The sequence below is a fragment of the Arachis hypogaea genome, chromosome 15, assembly GCF_003086295.3.
Source record: "Arachis hypogaea cultivar Tifrunner chromosome 15, arahy.Tifrunner.gnm2.J5K5, whole genome shotgun sequence".
Lineage (NCBI taxonomy): Eukaryota > Viridiplantae > Streptophyta > Magnoliopsida > Fabales > Fabaceae > Arachis > Arachis hypogaea.
In genome coordinates this window covers 9,735,072-9,756,936 of record NC_092050.1, presented here as the reverse complement: position 1 = coordinate 9,756,936, position 21,865 = coordinate 9,735,072, and the positions used below count along the sequence as shown (strand labels likewise).

General features: G+C 33.5%; 3 protein-coding genes across 8 annotated transcripts; 2 read left to right on the top strand and 1 right to left on the bottom strand.

The window, feature by feature from the left end:
• Positions 1–1,989: 1,989 nt before the first annotated feature.
• Positions 1,990–8,178, top strand: LOC112748897 (TATA box-binding protein-associated factor RNA polymerase I subunit B). 4 transcript variants are annotated; one of them, XM_025797147.3, is made up of 5 exons: positions 1,990–2,451; positions 4,611–5,288; positions 5,998–6,792; positions 6,913–7,046; positions 7,385–8,178. In XM_025797147.3, exons 2-5 carry the CDS (start codon positions 4,646–4,648, stop codon positions 8,036–8,038), a joined length of 2,226 nt encoding a protein of 741 aa, XP_025652932.1. In that variant the 5' UTR covers positions 1,990–2,451; positions 4,611–4,645; the 3' UTR covers positions 8,039–8,178. The 4 variants fall into 4 exon arrangements, with proteins under 4 accessions (XP_025652932.1, XP_072073719.1, XP_025652933.1 ...); XM_072217618.1 differs by having other exon boundaries at positions 4,527–5,288; XM_025797148.3 differs by having other exon boundaries at positions 1,996–2,451; positions 4,641–5,288.
• Positions 8,179–9,558: 1,380 nt separating this feature from the next.
• LOC112748895 (multiple organellar RNA editing factor 3, mitochondrial) lies at positions 9,559–12,944 on the top strand. 3 transcript variants are annotated; one of them, XM_072217616.1, is made up of 7 exons: positions 9,559–9,957; positions 10,142–10,328; positions 10,558–11,022; positions 11,109–11,206; positions 11,546–11,611; positions 11,724–11,991; positions 12,407–12,944. In XM_072217616.1, the coding sequence occupies exons 3-6, from the start codon at positions 10,646–10,648 to the stop codon at positions 11,954–11,956; spliced, it is 774 nt and encodes a 257-aa protein (XP_072073717.1). In that variant the 5' UTR covers positions 9,559–9,957; positions 10,142–10,328; positions 10,558–10,645; the 3' UTR covers positions 11,957–11,991; positions 12,407–12,944. The 3 variants fall into 3 exon arrangements, with proteins under 3 accessions (XP_072073717.1, XP_072073716.1, XP_025652927.1); XM_072217615.1 differs by having other exon boundaries at positions 9,598–9,957; positions 10,505–11,022; XM_025797142.3 differs by lacking the exon at positions 9,559–9,957 and having other exon boundaries at positions 10,121–10,328; positions 10,505–11,022.
• An 81-nt stretch (positions 12,945–13,025) lies between these two features.
• Positions 13,026–15,915, bottom strand: LOC112748896 (cytochrome P450 71D8). The gene is made up of 2 exons (XM_025797143.3): positions 14,737–15,915; positions 13,026–13,785 (listed from the first exon to the last, which is right to left on the bottom strand). The coding sequence occupies exons 1-2, from the start codon at positions 15,625–15,627 to the stop codon at positions 13,174–13,176; spliced, it is 1,503 nt and encodes a 500-aa protein (XP_025652928.1). The 5' UTR covers positions 15,628–15,915; the 3' UTR covers positions 13,026–13,173.
• Between the last annotated feature and the right edge of the window lie 5,950 nt (positions 15,916–21,865).

The following is a 21,865-nucleotide window of genomic DNA, read 5'->3' as shown; positions in this document are numbered from 1 at the left end:
AACACGTTTCATTACGGTTCCTAACCATGTATTCCATCTGCCAACCCGGTCCTTTTGTCAGTTTTTCGGCGAAAACTCGACGGAAATTGCTGACGTGTCAGGTTAAAAAATGGATAGGGATCTAGTTGTCTCTAAATTTAAATTGGTTAGGGGTTTATTTGTCTTTATTATTCTTTAAACAATATTTTTAATTATATTTTTATTCATTATATTAATATTCTTTTTTTAATAAAAAAGTACAAACTAATTAATAAATTATTCAAATTTAAAAATATTATTTATTATGAAACCAAATAAATAATTTTTAAATATAATTTTTAAATATATAAATAATAAACATTAAAATTCAGTTAAGAAATTAATAATAATAACTAGTGACGGATCCAAAATATATTTTATTATTATAAAATATGATTAGGTTTCAAGATATCTAATTACAAATTAAAATATAAAAATAGTAATTTAAATAATAACACATAATTTAAAATTTAATTTTTTATATTTTATATTTTGAAATCTTGACAATATAATCAAAATGTCCCTTTTTTTAGTCACAAAAAAATGTCTTTTTTTGTATATGTCGTTAAACAATCATTTAAAACTCAACTTTCATACAATTAGCTCTTGATGATATTCATAGTTGAAAAAATTCATTCAATTAGTATAGTTATTATGAAAAAAAACTAAAGCTAATTTCAAAAGAAGAAACACAAATTGATAAATAATATTCTTTTGAGCCGATTTCGAAAAAAGAACACCAATCTTATTTAAATTTAAAAATTGATTATTATAATGGAAATCTAATATGAAGTTCTCAAATTGATTATCAAGTGTCGAAAGTTGAATAACAAATTATTATGGGGTCAAATTTAATAATTTAATGGAGGCAAATAAATATTATTATTATTATATACTACTCAATAAAATTTCAAACTGTAGTCACCTATAGGAGTGGATCCATTGGTGATAATAACCCTATGATATACTATTAGTATTATAAATAATGAACACATTATTTGATATACAGTAAACTTTTTTTTACTAGTAACAAATTTAATTTTTTATCTCTTTAAACTAAATTAATAATTCTATTATGTTTTATTTCATTTAGTATTAGTAGTCTACTCATAGTGTATTTTAGTGTAAAGATATCAAATAAAATTATTAATTTAGTTTAAAGAGATAAAAAAATTAAATTTGTTATTAATCAAAAAAAGTTTACTATATATTAAATAATGTGTTCATTAGTTTTCACTTTATTGTAAAAATTAGCTAGATCATAATACTAATAGTATATCATAGGGTTATTAATATTAATGTATTAACTGAATTTTAGTGTTTATTATTTATATATTTAAAAATTATTTATTTGGTTCTATAATAAATGATATTTTTAAATTTGAATAATTTATTAATTAGTTTGTATTTATTTATTAAAAAAAGAATATTAATATAATGAATAAAAAATATTATTTAAAGAATAATACGGACAAATAAACCCCTAACCAATTTAAATTTAGAGACAACTAGGTCCCTATCCATTTTTTAACCTGACACATCAGCAATTTCCGTCAAGTTTTCGCCGGAAAACTGACAGAAAGACCGGGTTGGCAGACGAAGTACAGGGTCAAGAACCGTAATGGAACGTATTTTTGGTTAAAGATCGTCTTGTCATTTTGGGAAATAGACAGGGACCGGATTGGTACTTTACCCCCTTTCTTAATACTCAATTGATATACAACGATTAAAATTATTGCTTCTTAATTCTGTTGAAACCAATATTCTGAAAACCGGACTGGATCGACCGGTTGAAGTTCAACCGGAAACTGGCAAAAAAACGGTCCGGTCCAGTGTGTAAAACTGCAAAATTAAAAACCGTTCAAAAATTGTTGAACCGGCCAGTTACCGGTGGGTCGGACCGGACCGGAATCCGGCCGGTTTACAGAAAACGACGTCGTTTCCTTCCTTGAAAGGCAGAAAGCACGCGTTATCCCCATTCCCCCTTCTCCAACTCCTTCCTTCAGCAAAGAGCAAATTGCCCTAGCCTCCACCAAAGAAAGCAAACCCTAGCCTCCACCAATAGTTGTCGCCGTCTGTCGGAGTGAGAGACTGCTGCCGCCGTCCATCGCATTCAAGAACTTCTGTCTTCGTGCTCTCGGGCCTCTCGCCGGATCCTCCACGTTGGGTGCTCGCATCTCGCCGTTCTCCTCTGTGCTCGGCTGCTCGCGCCTCCCTCCGCCAGTGAGTGCTCGAGCTGTGCGTGTTGGTTGCTGCTTGTCGTCCGTCGTGGTCTCTGCTCGATTCTGCCTCCCAGTCTCACTCGAGTCTTGTCTCAGTCACTGGCATCTCGTGGTTCGACTGTCTCGTTGCCGGCGGCAGAAGCAACTCGTGGGGTTGTCTCTTGCTTCGTCGCCTTCCGTGGGGTGGTCGCCGACTCGCTGTCGACCGTTGGTGAGTCCCTGCACCATCCTTCCCTGTTCTCTCTTTCAGATTTTCCTTCTCCCTGTATTTTTGCATGTTGCTGAATTGCTAATCAAATTTTCCTTGTTACTAATCTAAATGTTACTGTAAATTGGGACTTTACTTGGATTTGTTAAATTTGTTGCTGTAACTTGAATTTGTGGCTGAATTTGTTGCTTCCTAGTCACAGAATCAGAACAGAATACTTAGTTAGTGCTTTGTTGATTGGCTTTGCTCACTGATTGTTGCTGAATTGCTAATCAAATTTGCCTTGTTGCTAATCTAAATGTTACTGTAAATTGGGACTTTACTTGGATTTGTTAAATTTGTTGCTGTAACTTGAATTTGTGGCTGAATTTGTTGCTTCCTAGTCACAGAATCAGAACAGAATACTTAGTTAGTGCTTGGTTGATTGGCTTTGCTCACTGATTGTATTTGATGATAAATTTTAAATTGATAACTTTTAAATTTTAAATTTGCAATTCACTGTTCCTTCAGTATTTTTTGTTGTTGTTAATCATTGTGATGAGCTTTATTAAAATTGGGCTGAAAACTGTTGAATCTTTTTTCATTTTTCATTGTTCTTAACTTCTGTTCTTATTAAAAAACTTGCTATTGGTGATCTTTTGATTTATTATATGCTTCATGTTTTTAATTTCACTCTGCTTCTAGGCTTTGAAATCAGTTTATGATAACTGTGATGCAATTATTTAGTTGGATATCGGATGTAATTATTGAGTTCAAGAGATTGAGTTTTTGATTTGCAAGGTGATTTTTGGTTGATTTTTTATTTAATTTGGTAATGGTGTTTATGATTGTGGTTATTTCAATGCATATTTGTCTCTGTGTTATTAGTCAAAGTCATGTCAAGGCCATGCAAATTTATTCAATGTAGTTAAGCATTACTTGCCTAGTCCAGTATGTATGCTCTCTGGTTCCCTAGAGTAAACATTTTGTGAATTCATAAATATTATAATGTTTCTTGGAGACAAATTCACAGGGGGAGCATTGTATAATCTCATGTTAACAACAGAGACAAAAATTCACCTCACTACACTACATAATCATGCATCTAAGCTCATATCTATTTCCAGTTAGTTTGTAGTTTTGTACTATACACGATTTGTACATATCATCGTAAAAGAATAAATAACATTGGTTACAATTGTTTGCTGAAAATGTGAACTTAAGTCATGAAAGTTGTTTGTATAATGTGAGATTTCAATGAATAAGTAGCTTTGCATTGTATTCAATGATTATGTTGTCTGAATGATAGTGTTGTCATGAGACAAAAAATGGGATGAGTTATATTTTAGGATGTTTATTTATAATTTTATTTTAAAACAGTTTTTTCGGTTGAACCACGGTTAGACCGGTTGGACTAATAAACCAGTAAACCAGTAACTAGAGCGGTTTGATGACCGGTTCGGTTCTCAGAACCTTGGTTGAAACTTGTAATTTACTGAGATTAATTTTTTTGTTTGTATTCCTTCTTTTTTTGAAGCACAACAAATGTGCATTTTAAGATGTTCAATTCAGTTTTAGTTGTTTAATTCTATACTCCATTTTCTTTAAGTTCTTTTGTTACTGGAATAATGAAGAGTTTTTTAAAATACATACATGTATTTGTATCATTATATATAACTATCGAAATTTTTGAGTTAATTTTTTAGTTGTGACTTCTTGTTGATTAAAAAAAATTTATTTTAAAGATGGAACATTACGTGTATTCTAAAATTATATATTAAATTTTTAATAATTTTATTTTATATTTATTTAAACTGATTTGGTTCTTGCAACTTTGTTTAATATTTAATTTTGACTGTTTATACTTAAGAAAAGATGTCAAACTCGAGAGAGAGTACTATTCCCAGTATTTAGTTTAAAAACAGTGTTTTAATTTTTTTTTATAAAAAAAAAAGACAAAAATTAGAAATGATCATAAAAACTATTTTTTACCAATCCAATACTCCAATAGGCCAAATTTGAACTTTTTTGGCATTGAACCCGCTATTGAAGATAAAAAAAATATTAGATGGCTTCTTATTGGGCCTCCATTACTTTAGTCTTCAAGTTTCAGGTATTCAGGTATTCTTAATTCTTGTATGAACTATGAACTCTTCACCTAGTTTGGCGCCTGCGCTTCACAGTCACAGCTGGTCTTCACTTCACTTCTCCAGATGTCATGGCTGATATTGATCCCCACACCTTGACCTGCCACGCCTGCGGAAATGTCGGCCTCGTCGACGGCGATGACGGATTTTTCTACTGCAACCGCTGCGGTTCCCGCTCCGAGGATGTTGTCGACACCGCCGTCGACGACAACGATCTCTACAAAAGCGGCGGCGCCTCCGCCGGCATATACCTCGCCAGCCAGCAGCGCCATCGAACTTCAACCGTCGGAATCAAAGCGGAGCCAATCTCCCAGTACGACTCACAATCGGTTCTCCTCCGCAACCTCGGGTTGGACGACGACGACAACCAAACCCCTGGCCGGAGCAACGCCGTCGAGGTGAAGAGAGAGGAGGAGAATTACGCTCCGCTTTTCGGCGATATTCACTCTGTTCCTGAAGATTTTGCTGACGTGGCTGGCGCCAATGTTCTGAGCTTTGAGGATTACCAGAATGAAGTTAGGATGAGGTACGTGTTAGGGTTGCAGATTATGGTTCAGCTTCAGTGTGAGGCGTTGGTTAAGGAGTTCAAGGTTACGCCTTTGATTTGCGGATTGATGCCGCCCATTTGGTTGAGGTTCGTGTTCGGAACTGGTGTCTTCAATGATGATTGGGCTGATCAAGTTATCCATGACTCTGAGATGCAGCATGAAGAAGGTCCTAACACTATCAATCTTCGCGTCTATTTTGCATCTTTACGCCTCTTTTGTTGCATTGCATTGCATCGCATCAATCTTTATTTATTTATTTTAATTTCTGCACATGCACTTTTGAATATTACAATTTGATAAAATGATTTAGTCACAAATTTAAGAAGTTTAAGGTAGCAGTACTTGTGCACCGTAGGTGTTTGGCTATTTGCCAATTTAATGGCTTGTGATTTTTCATATATGTTCATGAAGTCACAAACATTGCAGGGTCTAGTTCTGAACGTGCTAATCCATTTCTATATATAGGGAGGGTCAAGATTGAACATGATTTCCGATATTTGGTTTATTTTTGTTTTCTTCCACGGGTGCGTCATTGTGTGTTGGTCTTGAAAGGCTCTAGGCTAAATGCTTTTTGTTAATTACTGGTGAAGTTCAGTGAAACTTGATATTAAGTTAGCTAAAAATTTAATCACCCTAGCATCTTGTGTTTGATTAGTCACAACTCAATTTGGCATTCATTAAGCTTAAAGTTGATTTTTAATTATTGCTATCTTAACAACAGGACGAAAGGATTGGTTATGAAGTTATACACTTAATGTTTAGGATAGTTTCTCCTTTCCATTGCATAGAATGAACTTTTCTTTCTTTTCTTTTGTTTGAGTCATCTGTTCTTGTAATTCACTGAGTTTATTTCTCCCTTGGTAACTTGGTTTCAGAAGAACCCGAAGATCGTAAGACACGGGCTAAATACAGAGATGAACCCTACAATTTATATGGTCAGCGTGCCGTGATGATATGGTTCAGGGCCTTAAAGAAAAGGATTCCACCATCCTGTACTCTTGCTGTTTCTTTTCTGGCATGTCATGTTGCAAGGGAACCTGTCCTTCCATCTGATTTAATCAAGGGGACACTGGAAGGGAAGATTCCGTATATTTCTGCATTTGTTGAAATTGAAAAGCGTCTTGGACGGCCATCAAGTGCATGCCCTATTAGTTCAAGTGTGATGTTCAAGCCTCAGCGAGTTCTTACGGTGCTGAAACTAGAAACATTTGCTGCATCAATTGCTCAGTTCATAGGCTTGGAGCTACCTCCTGTGAATTTCTTTGGAATAGCACGTAGATATCTTCAGAGATTATCTCTTCCTTCTGAAAAGATTCTTCCTCATGTAAGCCGCATATATGAATGGGCCATGCCTCCAGATTTGTGGTTATCCTTATCCGAAAGACATTTTAAGCTACCTATTCATGTTTGTGTGATGTCAATTCTGGTTGTAGCAATAAGAATGTTGTTTAACATAAATGGTTCGGGAGAATGGGAGAAAAGTTTGTCCAACAAAGGTAATACCAAAGACAATGGTGAGAAGGGTACATCTTTTTCCTCCCGTGATAGACCTAATTCTAGTGAAGAAGATTCGGATAAAGACAAAATGAAACAACAGGAAAATGAATTAGACACTTCAGGACTTCTCCAACACCTTCAAGCAATATATAATGATCTTGCAGATATCCAAGGTGCTCTTTATTTACCAAGATCAATCTGTTTTTAGCCAATCTTTATGAGTATATATTCTAGTTTCCTCTTATTTCAGCAAAAGTTAAAAGATTAGCTAACACCCAATATTTTATTGACAGAGTATTCAAAAGACCTGTCAACATATCTCAAACACTGTAGGGATGTTGTCTTTGCTGGGTCAGAGGCGTCATATGGGAATTACGAAGAAGAAAAGATGATAGAGTACCTATGGAACTTTTATATGAATGAAAAGGTAATTCAAGGCTTGATTGAGTTGTACTTTTGGCACACACAATCTTTAGAATTAAAATATGCCGTAACCACTTTCAACTTCTTTCTTCTTTCCCTTGGTGCATCAAGAGGGAAGTTTCCCCTGTGGTCATGATCTCTTGTCTTCGGGACATGAGCAATGCCTGTGGACTTCGATTTTTATTCTCACTTATTTTTCATCAAATGCGAATACATTTGTCAACTCATGTCTATCTACCATCTAATGTAAAGTGTTTTGACTTGTTTGTCCTTGCTTGCTAGCTACATTGTGAATAATTCTTTCTAAAATCAATTCTTATTCAATGATATTTTGTATATCAGGATACTAAGCCTTCAGTACATGGAGAACAATCTAACAGTTCTCTTAATCAAACAAGGTCGAGGGATAATGCATCGGTTGGTAGGACATCTGAGAGGGAGAGGACAAGTAAAGAACATTCTAATCAGCCATCTCTTAATGATGCCACCAGCCTTGGAAATCATTTGCCTGAAAATGTGGATAAAGATGATGGGGACAATGACAAGGACGATGATTCCTCAAAGAGTTTTAGAGGCAGTGATGAATCAGATTCCAATGCGCACAGTTCAGAAAAACCTCATGTCAAGGAAGCCATTGCACGGATGAAGTTAGACATGGAGGAGAATAGGTTCTACTATATACCACCTATTGTCAAGAAGAAAAGACGACACGATTATCTTCACTATGTGAGGAAGATAGATGAAGGTGCCTTGGAGTATGTTGCTCATGCTGATTACTACATCCTGCTTCGGGCTTGCGCTAGGGTCGCACAAGTTGACGTTCGGATTATGCATATTGGTGTGTTGAAGCTCGAAAGAAGACTTGCTTGGTTAGAGGAACAGATCAACGAATGCTTGCAGTTGAAACCAGAGAAAATTTCTTGCAAGTTCTGCAGTGATGCGTCCCCTGAAAATGAATCTGATGATGTACCTGGGCTGTCAGATTTGGATATTTGAGAATTATTTTTCCTTGTTATAGTTTAAAAATCAATGCTTCGTACACATTTTTATGGTTTCAAACATAACAGGTTAAGATGGAAGTTTATTATGAGGAAAATTCTAACGTGCTGAACGAAAGATTCTTCAGCACTTGCTGATGCAACGTGTCATACCCGTGTTCGAAGTAGTGTTTTGTATATTGGATGAGTGTTATCTGATCGTGTTCAGTTGTGGGTCCCCTGTTTCAGAAAATGTGCATTCTAACTTATAAGTAACACTATTGACTTTAGTTAGTCAAAATAATTATAATATTTATTTATTTTATATCTGGTGGTTTTGAAATTTGGACATAGATAAACTTATCTGATCACCAAAAAACAGGTTAAGGAAGATTTTGGAATCATTTTTGCATGAAGAAAAGATAAAAATAAAACTGTTAAAAAAATTTAAAGGACAGTGGGCCTACAGATAGAAAAAAAACTTAGGTTGAACCAAAATTGTTAAATTTGTATTATCTCGGATGATGTAATTTTAGATGTAATGTAATTAATATATTTTTTTTGTATACCAAAAAAGTATATTTTTCTTAATATAGTCTAATGAATACAAGAAAAATCACAAAATAAATTATAGTTAATAACGAGAGTTATAATTACAAGTACATCAGCGATATGAGATGATAAAATATGGTTTCAAAATTTTAGATATTGAAAAAATTGGATATAAATGATTAGGCTTTTTATGTATTATTTTTTTAATGGTTATTAAAAATAATTATAAAAAATTGTAAAATATTATACTCAAGTGTAATAAAATTTTGAAATTGTTATAAAATATAAAATGTCATTATAATAATGTTAATAAAATATTATGTGAAATTTGAGATGGAAATATTTTTCAATATATAAATTAAATGTAATTGTCAATTATGAAATATCATTAGAAGGAACACGTAATAAGTATATACTATACGAGACTGTTATTTGTTATCATTTGAATTTTCAAATATTAGTACATATTTTAAAAAATTAAATTTCTTAACTCATTTGTTTTTCTTAAATATTGGAATGGATTCATTTCTTTTTTTTATTATTTAGAAATTCATTTTTATGTTTCTTAAGGCAACAATGATCCAATAATATTTTTTAACTTGCACAACATACTCTCTGGCCAGACAATGTCTTGACATACGTCCATTCTGAATAAACAGAACAAAAAAAAAATATCATTATCATATTAAATTTATTTTCTTAAATTAAAGTTATTATCATATTTTAATCTATTTCTTAACCACAACTTATGACACACTATGGTCGAACGTAAGATCTCATACTGAACCATCTGCCATCGACTGCAGTTGTTCCAAAAATAATTAATGAAACACTTTAACGGAATACGTGTTCGCCCCACCAAATGACATGTAGCGTCAACAGCTGCTGAAGGATTTTTCTTTCAGCATCATAGAAGCTCCCTATGAGTATAAACTTTATGACCAACCACACCCGTATAATTAAAAAATGACATAAAAGAAATATTTATGAACTACTATAAATTAACTTGGCTGCGAATCCTAATTTGTTTTTCTACGAGTGCAATACTAGAGCTAACATACAATACTATGATGGCATCACATAGATGTTGGTAACTAGAACAAAAAACTAAATGAGAACATTATGATAAAGTTATGGATTATAAACAGTGGGAATCAAACACAAGGCATGTTTAGTCACCAAAAAAAATTAAAAAGTCACCAAAAAAACACAAGGCATGTTTTCTTCCAATTGCCAAGCCAGCGAGTTCAGTCATGTCTACATCTTCAGGCTTCATCCCACTGGGGAGTTCCCAATTGAAATGGTAAAGTAAGAGAGCCAAAGGAAGTGTAACGCTGGCAACACCAAAAGTCATGCCAGGGCATATTCTTCTTCCTGCCCCAAATGGTAAATACTCAAAATTATTCCCTTTGAAGTCTAAGGCTGTATTGACTGATTTGATTCTTACATAGGTGCTATTGATTTGGTATAATTAGTTGAATTTAGTTTTTAATTAGGCTGTAAATCATCAATTCACTGATTTATTGTTACTGGTTCAAATTTTCGGAATTTCGATTCATCGATGGGGTAGAATCAGAGGTCGCTGATCTACGCTTTCGTTTCTCGCGGGACCGTGATTCTCGCCGAGTACACTGAATTTTCAGGGAACTTCAACTCCATCGCTTTCCAGTGCCTTCAGAAGCTACCCGCTACCAACAACAAGTTCACCTACAACTGCGATAATCACGCCTTCAATTACCTTGTTGACAATGGATACAGTATGTTTTCGCACTTTCTTTGCTTTGTGTTTGTGTTGCTATGCGTCATATAGAGATTATTATTTCAGATTCTTGTTATTGATTTTGGATTTGATGATGATTATAAGATATGAGATGTGTGATCTTGTTGCTATCGATTGTTGTCACTGTGAATGAAATGAATATTTTGTTGTTAGATTAACGATAGGGTTTAAAGAGATTCTTCCTTTAATTATTTGGGTTGACAAAGTGGCCCAACGGCCCAAGGGTCCAAGAGAACAAAAAGAGGAATACAAAAAAACATCACCCCTTCCTTAGGCTGGAGCAAGGAACAGCAAATGGCGTACTGGAACGCCCGGCGCATCCTAGCATCTACGCTCTCACGAGCTCTCTCTTCGTCTTCCTCTGCACCTGCAACCGTTTCTCGATCTCGTTCTCGCTTGCCTTTTGCTCTGTGTGCCGCCAAACAAACACTACCGGTTCCTGATTGTGCGAGGCTCCACCGGGTTCGGACCAAGTCGTCGGGTTCGGGTTACTCGCCGCTGAACGATCCCTCTCCCAATTGGAGCAACCGTCCGCCCAAGGAGACTATTCTTCTCGATGGCTGCGACTACGAGCACTGGCTCATCGTCATGGAGTTCCCCGAGAATCCCAAACCCTCCGAACAACAAATGGTTGATGCCTATGTCAAAACACTAGCTCAAGTTCTTGGAAGGTCCTTCTTTCTCAACCTCAATGCCTAATTTGCTTCTTTTTTCTTTCCTCCTGTTTTGATTTTTGAGTTTTCTGCTAACTATGTAGTGAGGAAGAGGCTAAGAAGAAGATATACTCTGTTTCCACTACTACATATACTGGTTTTGGCGCCCTCATTTCCGAAGAGCTTTCTTACAAAGTTAAAGGTAGGTTTTTACCGCTACTTTCTTTCTGATTCCTCTTCCCATCAGCTCTTGTCTTTCATTAATGTCGAAGCTTATTAGATTTGTTTTCATTGCTTGCATGTGTTAAATTCTGATTTGCAAAGCATTTTTGATATCATAATTGCTTTGTATTTAAAAGACTTCTCAAATTATTTCTGTGATGTTTAAATACCTTTTGGAGTTGGGGCACAAGTATCATACTATATATATATATATATATAATCAGAATTGGTGTTTCACATTTATTTGCCCGTCATTCACTCTGTATAATTGTGTGTTGTAAAATATGCTTAACTATTGCTATTTTTCCTGCCGTAATAGAGTTACCTGGAGTTCTTTGGGTGCTGCCGGATTCATATCTTGATGTTCCCAACAAGGACTATGGGGGTGAGTTTTGGACCCTGACATAATCAACATGTAATTTGATTGTTTGATCATTCTTTCTTTTTTTTTTTTTTAAAATTATTGGTTGTTTTGATCATGTAACATGAATTTTCAGGTGACTTATTTGTTGATGGGAAAGTGATTCCAAGGCCGCAGTATAGATATTCTGAGAGGCAACCAACTAGGAGTAGACCTCGGCCACGGCATGACAGGCGTCGTGAAACAATGCAGGTTGAAAGGAGAGACCCTGTTCAAAGACAGGACTGGAACCAAAGTCAGGGAGTACCTATGCAGCAATCGACTCCAATGAACAGTCAAAACTCTCCTTCTGGTGGACCAAAATGTTAAACATGATCTCTGCTTGACAAATTTCCCCCATATAAGTAAGAGAACTTAGTAGTTGTAGTGGAGAATTCTGATTTAAGTTCTGAATCTGAAGGCATGTTGTATGTCCGTGGTTTTTTATTTGGAAATGACTCTGCCTGAACTTGGACATCATATGATTAGAATCTTTAGTATCATTATGATGATGTGATATCCAATTCAGATCGTTTACTATTAAATTGATAAACTTTTGGTTGATTGTACTTATCTTAGTATTCAAATTCTCGCAGCATGGATCCTTAGTAATCTGGTTATTTTTTTGCCAGAGCCAAAGCAGTTCGCCTTTTGGGATACTGATTATTTTACATATTTGTGTCTGTAGCCTTTTTATCTGGTCAAGTGTGAAATCCAAGTGTATATGTATCTTGGTGATTTTGATTATGACTAAGAGTTCTTTGTTTATTTTGTTTCAAGTTTTGTTACTAGCAGCTGGCCAAGTCTATAACCAACAATTAAGCACCATTAGATAATACCGGAGCCAAGGGATTGCTCAGATATTTGCTTCAATAATTTCCTCCGACCTTGGGCTTGGAATGACGTAATTGAAGATTGTTTATTTCGAATGTCTATGGTAAAATGACTAGCAAAACAAGTTGAAGAAGAGTCAGTTCAAATTGGGATTTATTTTGAGACTGGATAGACGCAAGTGTCAGAAGAATTACAAAATTTGCACAAGTTGACGTTCGGATTATGCATATTGGTGTGTTGAAGCTCGAAAGAAGACATGCTTGGTTAGAGGAACAGATCGACGAATGCTTGCAGTTGAAACCAGAGAAAATTTCTTGCAAGTTCTGCAGTGATGCGGCCCCTGAAAATGAATCTGATGATGTACCTGGGCTGTCAGATTTGGATATTTGAGAATTATTTTTCCTTGTTATAGTTTAAAAATCAATGCTTCGTACACATTTTTATGGTTTCAACATAACAGGTTAAGATGGAAGTTTATTATGAATATCAAGGATCAATGTAGTCATGTAGATAAACTTTATGACCAACCACACCCGTATAATTAAAAAATGACATAAAAGAAATATTTATGAACTATTATATATTAACTTGGCGGCGAATCCTAATTTGTTTTTCCACGAGTGCAATACTAGAGCTAACATACAATACTATGATGGCATCACATAGATGTTGGTAACTAGAACAAAAAACTAAATGAGAATATTATGATAAAGTTATGGATCATAAACAGTGGGAATCAAACACAAGGCATGTTTTCTTCCAATTGCCAAGCCAGCGAGTTCAGTCATGTCCACATCCTCAGTCTTCATTCCACTGGGGAGTTCCCAATTGAAATGGTAAAGTAACAGAGCCAAAGGAAGTGTAACGCTGGCAACACCAAAAGTCATGCCAGGGCATATTCTTCTTCCTGCCCCAAATGGTAAATACTCAAAATTATTCCCTTTGAAGTCCAAAGAACTTTCTTCAAATCTCTCAGGTATAAAACTCTCAGAGTCGTGCCAGTATTGGGGATCTCTTGCAATTGCCCACACATTAACCATCACTCTTGTTTTGATTGGTATAGTATAGCCATGAATGTTGGTTGCTTCGGTGCATTCTCTAGGGATCAACAATGGAGTTGGTGAGTGTAACCTTAGTGTCTCTTTGACCACTAGCTTTAAGTAACTTAGATCTTCAATATCGGTTTCATGAATTGTTTTCTTTCCTCTAAGTGCTTCTCTTAATTCAGCTTGTGCCTTTGCCATCACTCTTGGGTTCTTTATCATTTCTGCCATGGCCCATTCTATTGTTGATGCTGTAGTATCCGTTCCAGCAGCAAACATGTCCTGTAAACAGTTGAAATTTATTATTATTATTATTAGCCAGTTTTAATCTCAAGGACACATTTTAAGAGTTTAATAATAAAAATATTATAATTTTTTTATGAATTCAATGTATTGAAGATGTAAAAAAATTATATTTGACTTTCACTTGAGAACTTCAGAATCAGTCAATAATTTTCATTTGAAAACTCCAAAATCATTATTATTCTTTGCATTATTTTTAAATAATTCTTGGTCAGATTTTATCATCTCTTACAAAGTTACTTTGCAGGCTGCAACCACATAATAATTTTTTTATTATATATTTTTAAACTATTACATGATGATGAATTAATATAAAATGAAAAATATTTTTCTCTTCATATAGCGTTTATAAAAATTATCACTATCAAGCAATTAGACAACTTTTTAAAAAGTAATAAACATTAATTTACTCGCAATTTCTTTTTTTTTTTAAGTATTTGATTCGGTCAGCATATTTATAAAGATCTTGTTTTATATATTTTTTTAATAAAATAAATCATTATTAAAATAATTAAATTTGACATAATAAAACAATAAAATGGAATAATTTAACTTTTTATAGCAGTTTAATCTGACTTTTTCTACCAATTAATTGATATTTTTTGTGACTCATAATATGATAATTAAAGAAATTATCTTCTCAAAATTGTAATTATTTTATTAAATGTGATTTTTTTATTATTAATATTTTTTATATTTTTTATTCTACTTAAGAATTATATACTGAAAGAACATATTTTACAATAATAATTGACAAAAAAAATTGAGACATTTCTGATATTCAAAATTTTTAATTTTTAAATTTTTTTACGAACACATTAATACTAAGTATTTATTATAGTGTTTATATATAGTTATCTAATTTATTTCAAAAATTAATATTTATTTCAAAAAATTGCTGGTTCCTACACTCTTTTTTTGCATTAATACTAACCTCAAGACGGCTTTGACGTTTGCGATTGTTAGCTTGGTCTGGAGACTGCTATTTTGTTGGACTCTCAATAGAACATCAACAAGGTCTTCCTCCTCCGCATCGATCCTACCTTCTCTTTGTTTCTTTTGATGTTCCATTACGATGTCCTCCAAGATCCTATCAAGTTTCTTGTGCAGCTTCTCCACCTTGGACTTCAACCCACTCAAATAATACAGAGGTTTCATCGACGGAAATAAATCCGCCCAATGAAATCCTCCAAGGATTTCCATTGCTTCTTTGATTAGAACCACAAACTCATCATGCTCCTTGTTGTAGCTACCAAAAGTCGCCCTGTAAACAGAAGCGTTTATCAAGGAGAAAATCATGTCACTCAGATTGATCCGTGAACCCGCAGATTCACGGACCGTCTGAATGAGCTTTTCAGCCTCGGCTTCTCTTATAGAAGCCAGAGACTGAACCTTTTTCACACTCAAAAGCTCTAGAGTACATATCTTGCGCATATCTCTCCAGTAATCGCCGGACGGAGAGAATGCAATATCTGCAGGGCCATATACAAGGGTTGGAACAGCGGCAATAAAAGGCCTCTTTTGAAAACAGGCATCATGGGTTTTGAGAACTTCCTTGGCTAGCTTAGCGGAAGATACAACCACTGTGGAGTTCTCACCGAGTTTGAGGTGCATGATGGGTCCATATTTCTTTGCAAGTTCTCTGAAAGCACGGTGTGGTAATGGTCCTGCTAGAGCAAGGTTATGGATGTTACCAATGATGGGTAATTTCCATGGACCAGGGGGGAGTTTATAGGATCTTGGTTTGGAATATTTTGCAAGAAAATGCAAGACTGTGAAGACCAAAATTGCAATAACCAAAAAGTAGGGTTGAGGTTCCATGTTATTATTAATTAAACGAGCTCTATATCTATATGACGGTTTGTGCTTGTAATGATTTTTGCTTTGATTCTGTCCTATTTATACAATCTTTAATCTATGTATGTAAACGTAAATGATAAAGCTAAGCGTAGAAGCTAGCTGCTCTATATATACAAAAAACTTATTTTGGAAGATAAACTATAAAATATTGTATATATATGTTTCAACATAAAAGGTAAAATTTCTTTCTAAACGCATTTTATAAAATTCCTATTCAATCCATCATTTATGAATAATACTACGTGATTTAGCTGATGTTTTTTTTTTATCTATTTATTTATTAAATTTTCCAATTACAATACTATTAGGAGTAGGACTCAGTACATAATTGTCATTTCAACTTTTTACTTAATTGATGTTTTCTCTTTAGAAAAGTATAGGTAAAGAATTTTTAACCAACTAATTTTAAGTAAATGTAATTAATAATTATTAATTTTGTATTTTTTAAAAAATAAAATTTAAATAATCACTAATTAATAATAATTAATTAATATAGAATACAATTCAAAAATATTTATTGATTTATTGTTGGCTAAATTCTTGTTGGTTATCTAAAGAAATTATTTTTTTTTCTTCTTCTGTGTTTTAACGCAAAAAAAAAGGGCTAAATTAAACATGCATGTTGTTAAGCCACTACTAGTATTATTTTACTAAATAAAAGCGATATAATTTTGGTGTGAACATAACTATAACTATCCATACTAAGGTGCAAACTGAATAGTGTGGTAGGTGGCATCGTGTTAGACTGTTAGATGAAATTTGCGATTTTCGGCAACCTCAATTTGCCAAATTGAGGTAACTTAGTTCGATTTCGCTAACTAAAGTTGTAGTATTTTTCAACTAAATTTTTTGTGTTATTTTTTAATGTCATTCAACTAAAAATTTTTCACAATTCAAAAAAAGATTATGCGTTGTATAGCTAAAATTTATGTATCTTGTTATTTAATTAAAAAATCTGTACAATTGAAAATAGTTTTTATGTTATAAAATTAAAATTTTTATATTTTTCAGCTAAAATTATATAACTACAGTATTCTTAACTAACGTAGATTCTACTCCACCTTATTAAAAATCTAAAAATATAATATTTTATATTAAACTCTTATATTTGCGTATAAATAAGTGAACTATTTTTCCTCGTCAAAGAAAAAAGATACTTCATATATATATATAAGTATCTATTATATGAGAGCAATTAATGTGACGCATTTTGATTCAAATGAATTGCACGTTTGTCTCCGGAAGTAACACTCAGCAATTAGATTATTTCAAGATTTTATTTGTTCCTTGACTTCTATATATCTCATGTTGAGGTCATGAGGTTCTAGCAAATAGGAAGCTAATTAAGTATTGAATGGCACATACAACTAACCAAGTTCTTGCAAGTTGTGGTGGATGGAAGAGGATTTTTTATTTTAATAAATAAAATAAATGTAATATTTATCGAAATAAATATTTTTACGATAAATTATCGATTTAAATTTTCTTATCATATTTCGTTCATTATAAACGAGATAATTTTTTACGTAGTAGACGAGATTTGACAAGTCATTGACACGTGTATATTTTGTTTACTGTGTAAACGAGATATATGTATTTTTTTTAAAAAATTTAAAAATAATAAAAAATATTAATATTATCAATAATCCAAACTTTTAGCATGTAATTAATACATAAAAAAATTGGTAGAAGAGATTAAAATGGATATGTTTGATCAATTAATACTCAAAAAGAGAAGTTATTTAATGAGAAGCAATAATAATATTGATCATTATGATATTCGTCATCATGATAACTAACTGAGAATTGAAACGGTTATCTGTGAGAGATAACTGTTTCAATTTTCTCCCTACTATTCCATCAATTTCTCTTAATAATTGGCAGTTGGTTATTTTTATTTTTTAAATTTAAATCAATCCAATTGGATCATAATTTAAACTAAAATTTTTTATGTACTCTTTTTTATTACTAATTGATCAAACATATCCATTTTAAAAAATTTTAAATTAAATTATGATCCAATTAGATTGATTTAAATTTAAAAAATAAAAATAATTGTTTATTGGTTAAGAGAAATTGATGGGATAGTGGGAAGAAAATTGAAACGATTATCTCTCACCTAGATAGTGGAGATAACGTGAGAAATAACCATTTTCATTCTCACGTAGTTATCATAATAACCACTATCATATTGGGCATTAAATAATTACTTATTAGAAAGGAATGGCCATAAAAAATTATATTTCAAATTTTGATGTACTCACATGCAACAAATAAAATTTATATATATTTCAATATAATAAACAAAAAAAAGTGAATATGGAAAAAGCAAATGTATAATTAAAGATATATTTGTAACTTCTCATTATTAATAGAGTGCTGGAAATATATTTCTAACTGTCCATCTCATTATATACCAATAGAGTTTAAATCACGTGTATTTAAATTATATTTTAAATTTTTAAATTTTTAAACAGCGGATAGTTAGAAAATAGGTAACCGTATTAATAGTGGGGAGTTTAATGATTTTCAAGTAAACGTGTTAGTCCCTATGGTTTAAAATGGACTAAAATTGATCAAACATATCCATTTTAATCTCTTCTACCAATCTTTTTATGTACTAATTGTATGCCAAAAATTTGAATTATTATTGATATTATTAATATTTTTTATTATTTTTATTTTTTTTTAAAAAAATACATGTATAAACGAGATATATATTGTTTAAAGTATAAACAAAATACATAAAAAATTATCTCGTTTATACTGTAAACGAAATATAACAAAAAAAAATTTAAATCGATACATTTTTGTAAAAATATTTATTTTAGTAAATATTATATTTATTTTATTTATTAAAATAAAAAATCCCAATAGAAGATAGTACTAGATTTTTTGAATTCGTGGCAAATTCAAACAGTTGCAATAACTTTAATTACTCATCACATGATTAAAACAAAAATATTATTTATACATTAAAATTAATTATTAAAATTAATTATTAATATATTTATATATAATTATATATAATTTAATTTATTTTTAATATATATTTATATTTTAATATATTTTATATTTATGATTAATTTTAATAATTAATTTTAACGTATCGTCGTTAAAATATATAATATAATTATTTTTTTTGGTGACTATATAATATAATTATTTGACGAGTCAGTATCGATACAAAAGAGAAATTATAGTTTAAATGCTTGCTTATGTCATATATATGGATCGGAATGGACTGAACTAACATAATATTAATCGATTTTGAACCGGTATACACATGAAAACATTTCCACTCTGCAGGCTTAATCTAACTCGCGACGGACTCTAATATCTAGGTGACTTTTCAATAGAATGAAGAAATTTTTATAATACTTTTTTTTTCTTATATATTTTTCTTGACCGTGTCTCATTACCCAATAAAAAAATGTGTCTAAGGAATAACGATAGAGTCTATATCATTATCAGTCATACATGAAGATGAAGTAGAACAAAATAATTTCCTTCATATATAGTATTCACTAATGCTAATTTCATATAACTCTAAATAAATAACTACCAAAAAGAAAAAAAAAAACTATTTTTTCACTTTTTCTTTCAAAGAATATTCTCTCTACTAGGGGTGTTCATGGTTTGGTTAATTCAAAAACCAAACCAGTTTTTTGGTTAACCAAAAATATAGTATTAGTTAATTAACCAAAATGGTTTTAAATGATGAAACCGGTTATTAACCGGTTAATTTTTTTTTTTTTGAAAGAAAGAGCTCAACACTCAAGTGGAGCAAAGTAATGAGTCTAGAAACAAGAAAATTAACTCATATGTCATTTCTGGCATAGCCATCAACAACATTGAGTTATTAACCACACCACTCTGTAACACATGAAAATGACTGATTCACACAGTCTACAACTCCTGTTGTCTTACTATGGAAGATGACATCATTCCATCGTAGCCAAATAATCCATAGCACAGAAAAAAACCCAGCTAGCCAACGCTTCCGTCGCTCCTTCCTCACTGGCATGGATCTCCAACTCTCAAAATGCTCTTTCAAGTTTCCTGGTGCAGTCCACCTCTGACCAAAAGCTGAGATCCACGCACACCACACCTGCCAAGAGAACTCACAAGCAACAAACAAATGGTGTACATTCTCAACATCTTTCTTACACAATACATATAAGTTATCATTCTGTTGTAGGATTCCCAGTCTGCATAGCCGGTCCTTTGTGTTGACCCTCCCTACTAACACGAACCAAGTGAACAGCTCAACCCTAGGTGGGACTATTCCTTTCCAAATATATTTTGTGAACCCATAGTTGTGAAGCTCCTCATCCAAGGTTTGTTCCTGCAATACCTACACAAATGAGTTAGTAGAATAAACTCCTTCCTTGTCAAATTTCCACACCACTCTATCTTGCATATCTGCTATGAGTCTGACAGATTGCAAGATCTGCAGCAGCTGCTCCAATGTATCGGTCTCCCATTGGCGTAGTTTCCTCCTCCACTGGAAGTGCCAAACCCACTCTATCCCATCCCAAAACCCACAGTCCCTAATTACTGATCCTTTTTGGGTTGAAATCAAGAAGAGTCTCGGGAATAAGTCTTTCAACTTTCCCACTTGGAGCCATGTCTCCTCCCAGAACCTGGTGGATCTACCATCTCCTACTTCCAAAGCAAGGCCATCAATCATCTTCTGCCTGACATGTTGCTCTTTTATTTGTACTTGACATATATCTCTCCACGGTCCCCCTCTCTTTGGTAGCGTCTGAGTTGACAACAAGTGATTCGGGTTCAGGCTATTGCAGGAGCACACAATCTTCTTCCATAAAGGGTAGTCCTCCTTTGAGAATCTCCACCACCATTTAAATAGTAAAGCAGTATTACGGATAACGGCATCACCCACCCCCAACCCGCCTAACTTCTTTGGTGCTTGGACCAATTCCCACTTCACGAGAGCCATTCCAGGTTGTCCATCATCCTTCCCCCAAAGGAACCTCCTCTGCAAGGTAATAATTCTTCTAGCAACCGCACTTGGCATCTTATACAAACTCAGGTAATAAATAGGTAGGCTGTTGATCACCAACTTAATGAGCACCAGCTTTCCAGCCTTACTAAGGACTTTTGCTTTCCACAGGCTCAATTTTTCCTCGATCTTATCTAAAATCAGCTTCCACGTTTTTACCAACCGTGGATTTGCTCCTAGGCTAATGCCAAGATACTTTACCGATAGGGTTGCCTCCTGACACCCTAAAAGCTGACACATTCTGCTAACCCACTCCTGACTGCAGTTCACTGGTATCAAGTTAGACTTCTCAAAGTTAATGCTCAAACCAGACATCAATTCAAAGCACCTCAGAAGTCTCTTGTAGTTCCTCACTGTTTCTTCTTCCGGCGGGCAGAATAATATAGTGTCGTCAGCAAATTGTAAGTGTGACAGCTCTATATTATCCCGCCCGACTAATAGTGGAGATATCTGACCGTTCCTTACCGCCTCTCCGATCATCCTATTTAGCACATCCACCACTAGAACAAACAAAAACGGCGACAATGGATCACCTTGCCTTAGACCCCTCTCCATCTTGAACGGTTTTGATGGTGAACCGTTGATCAGAATGGAAATAGATGCCGATGTAACACATTCCTTTACCCACGCCCTCTATGTTCTACCAAATCCCATCTTTTCTAATACAGTGTCCACGAAGCACCATTTAACTCTGTCATAGGCTTTTTGGAAGTCCAATTTGATAATTGCCGATGCCTTCTTTTTCTGTTTCAACCACTGCACCGTTTCACATGCAATTAAAGCTCCATCATGTATCTTTCTCCCTTTCACAAACGCACTCTGTGATTCCCCAACTAAGCCTGGCATCACACTCCTCATTCTTCGTGTCAGCAATTTAGAAATAACTTTATAAATACAGCCAACCATGCTGATAGCTCTGAGATCCTTAATCTCCTTAGCCCCAACAAATTTCGGCGCCAACGCTACCCAGGTGATATTAGAGTATGCTGGTAGTTTTGCTGTTTCAAAAAAATTTATCACAGCTGTAGTGAACTCCGTTCCTATCTCATTCCAGCACTTTTTTATAAAATTCATATTGTACCCGTCACTCCCTGGAGCCTTTGAAGATTCACAGTCCCACACTGCCTCTTTTACCTCCTCTACTGTTGGTAACACCTCTAGGCCTTCCGCTTC

Excerpts from the sequence above, each read along its gene's own strand:
- LOC112748896 (XM_025797143.3), bottom strand. The coding sequence starts at position 15,627 with ATGGAACCTCAACCCTACTTTTTGGTTATTGCAATTTTGGTCTTCACA. Across the intron at positions 13,786-14,736 it reads TCAAAGCCGTCTTGAGGTTA|GACATGTTTGCTGCTGGAAC; the intron begins GTATTAATGCAA and ends AACTGTTTACAG.
- LOC112748895 (XM_072217616.1), top strand. The coding sequence starts at position 10,646 with ATGGCGTACTGGAACGCCCGGCGCATCCTAGCATCTACGCTCTCACGA. Across the intron at positions 11,207-11,545 it reads GCTTTCTTACAAAGTTAAAG|AGTTACCTGGAGTTCTTTGG; the intron begins GTAGGTTTTTAC and ends CTGCCGTAATAG. Across the intron at positions 11,612-11,723 it reads TCCCAACAAGGACTATGGGG|GTGACTTATTTGTTGATGGG; the intron begins GTGAGTTTTGGA and ends ATGAATTTTCAG.
- LOC112748897 (XM_025797147.3), top strand. The coding sequence starts at position 4,646 with ATGGCTGATATTGATCCCCACACCTTGACCTGCCACGCCTGCGGAAAT. Across the intron at positions 5,289-5,997 it reads TGAGATGCAGCATGAAGAAG|AAGAACCCGAAGATCGTAAG; the intron begins GTCCTAACACTA and ends ACTTGGTTTCAG. Across the intron at positions 6,793-6,912 it reads TGATCTTGCAGATATCCAAG|AGTATTCAAAAGACCTGTCA; the intron begins GTGCTCTTTATT and ends TTTTATTGACAG.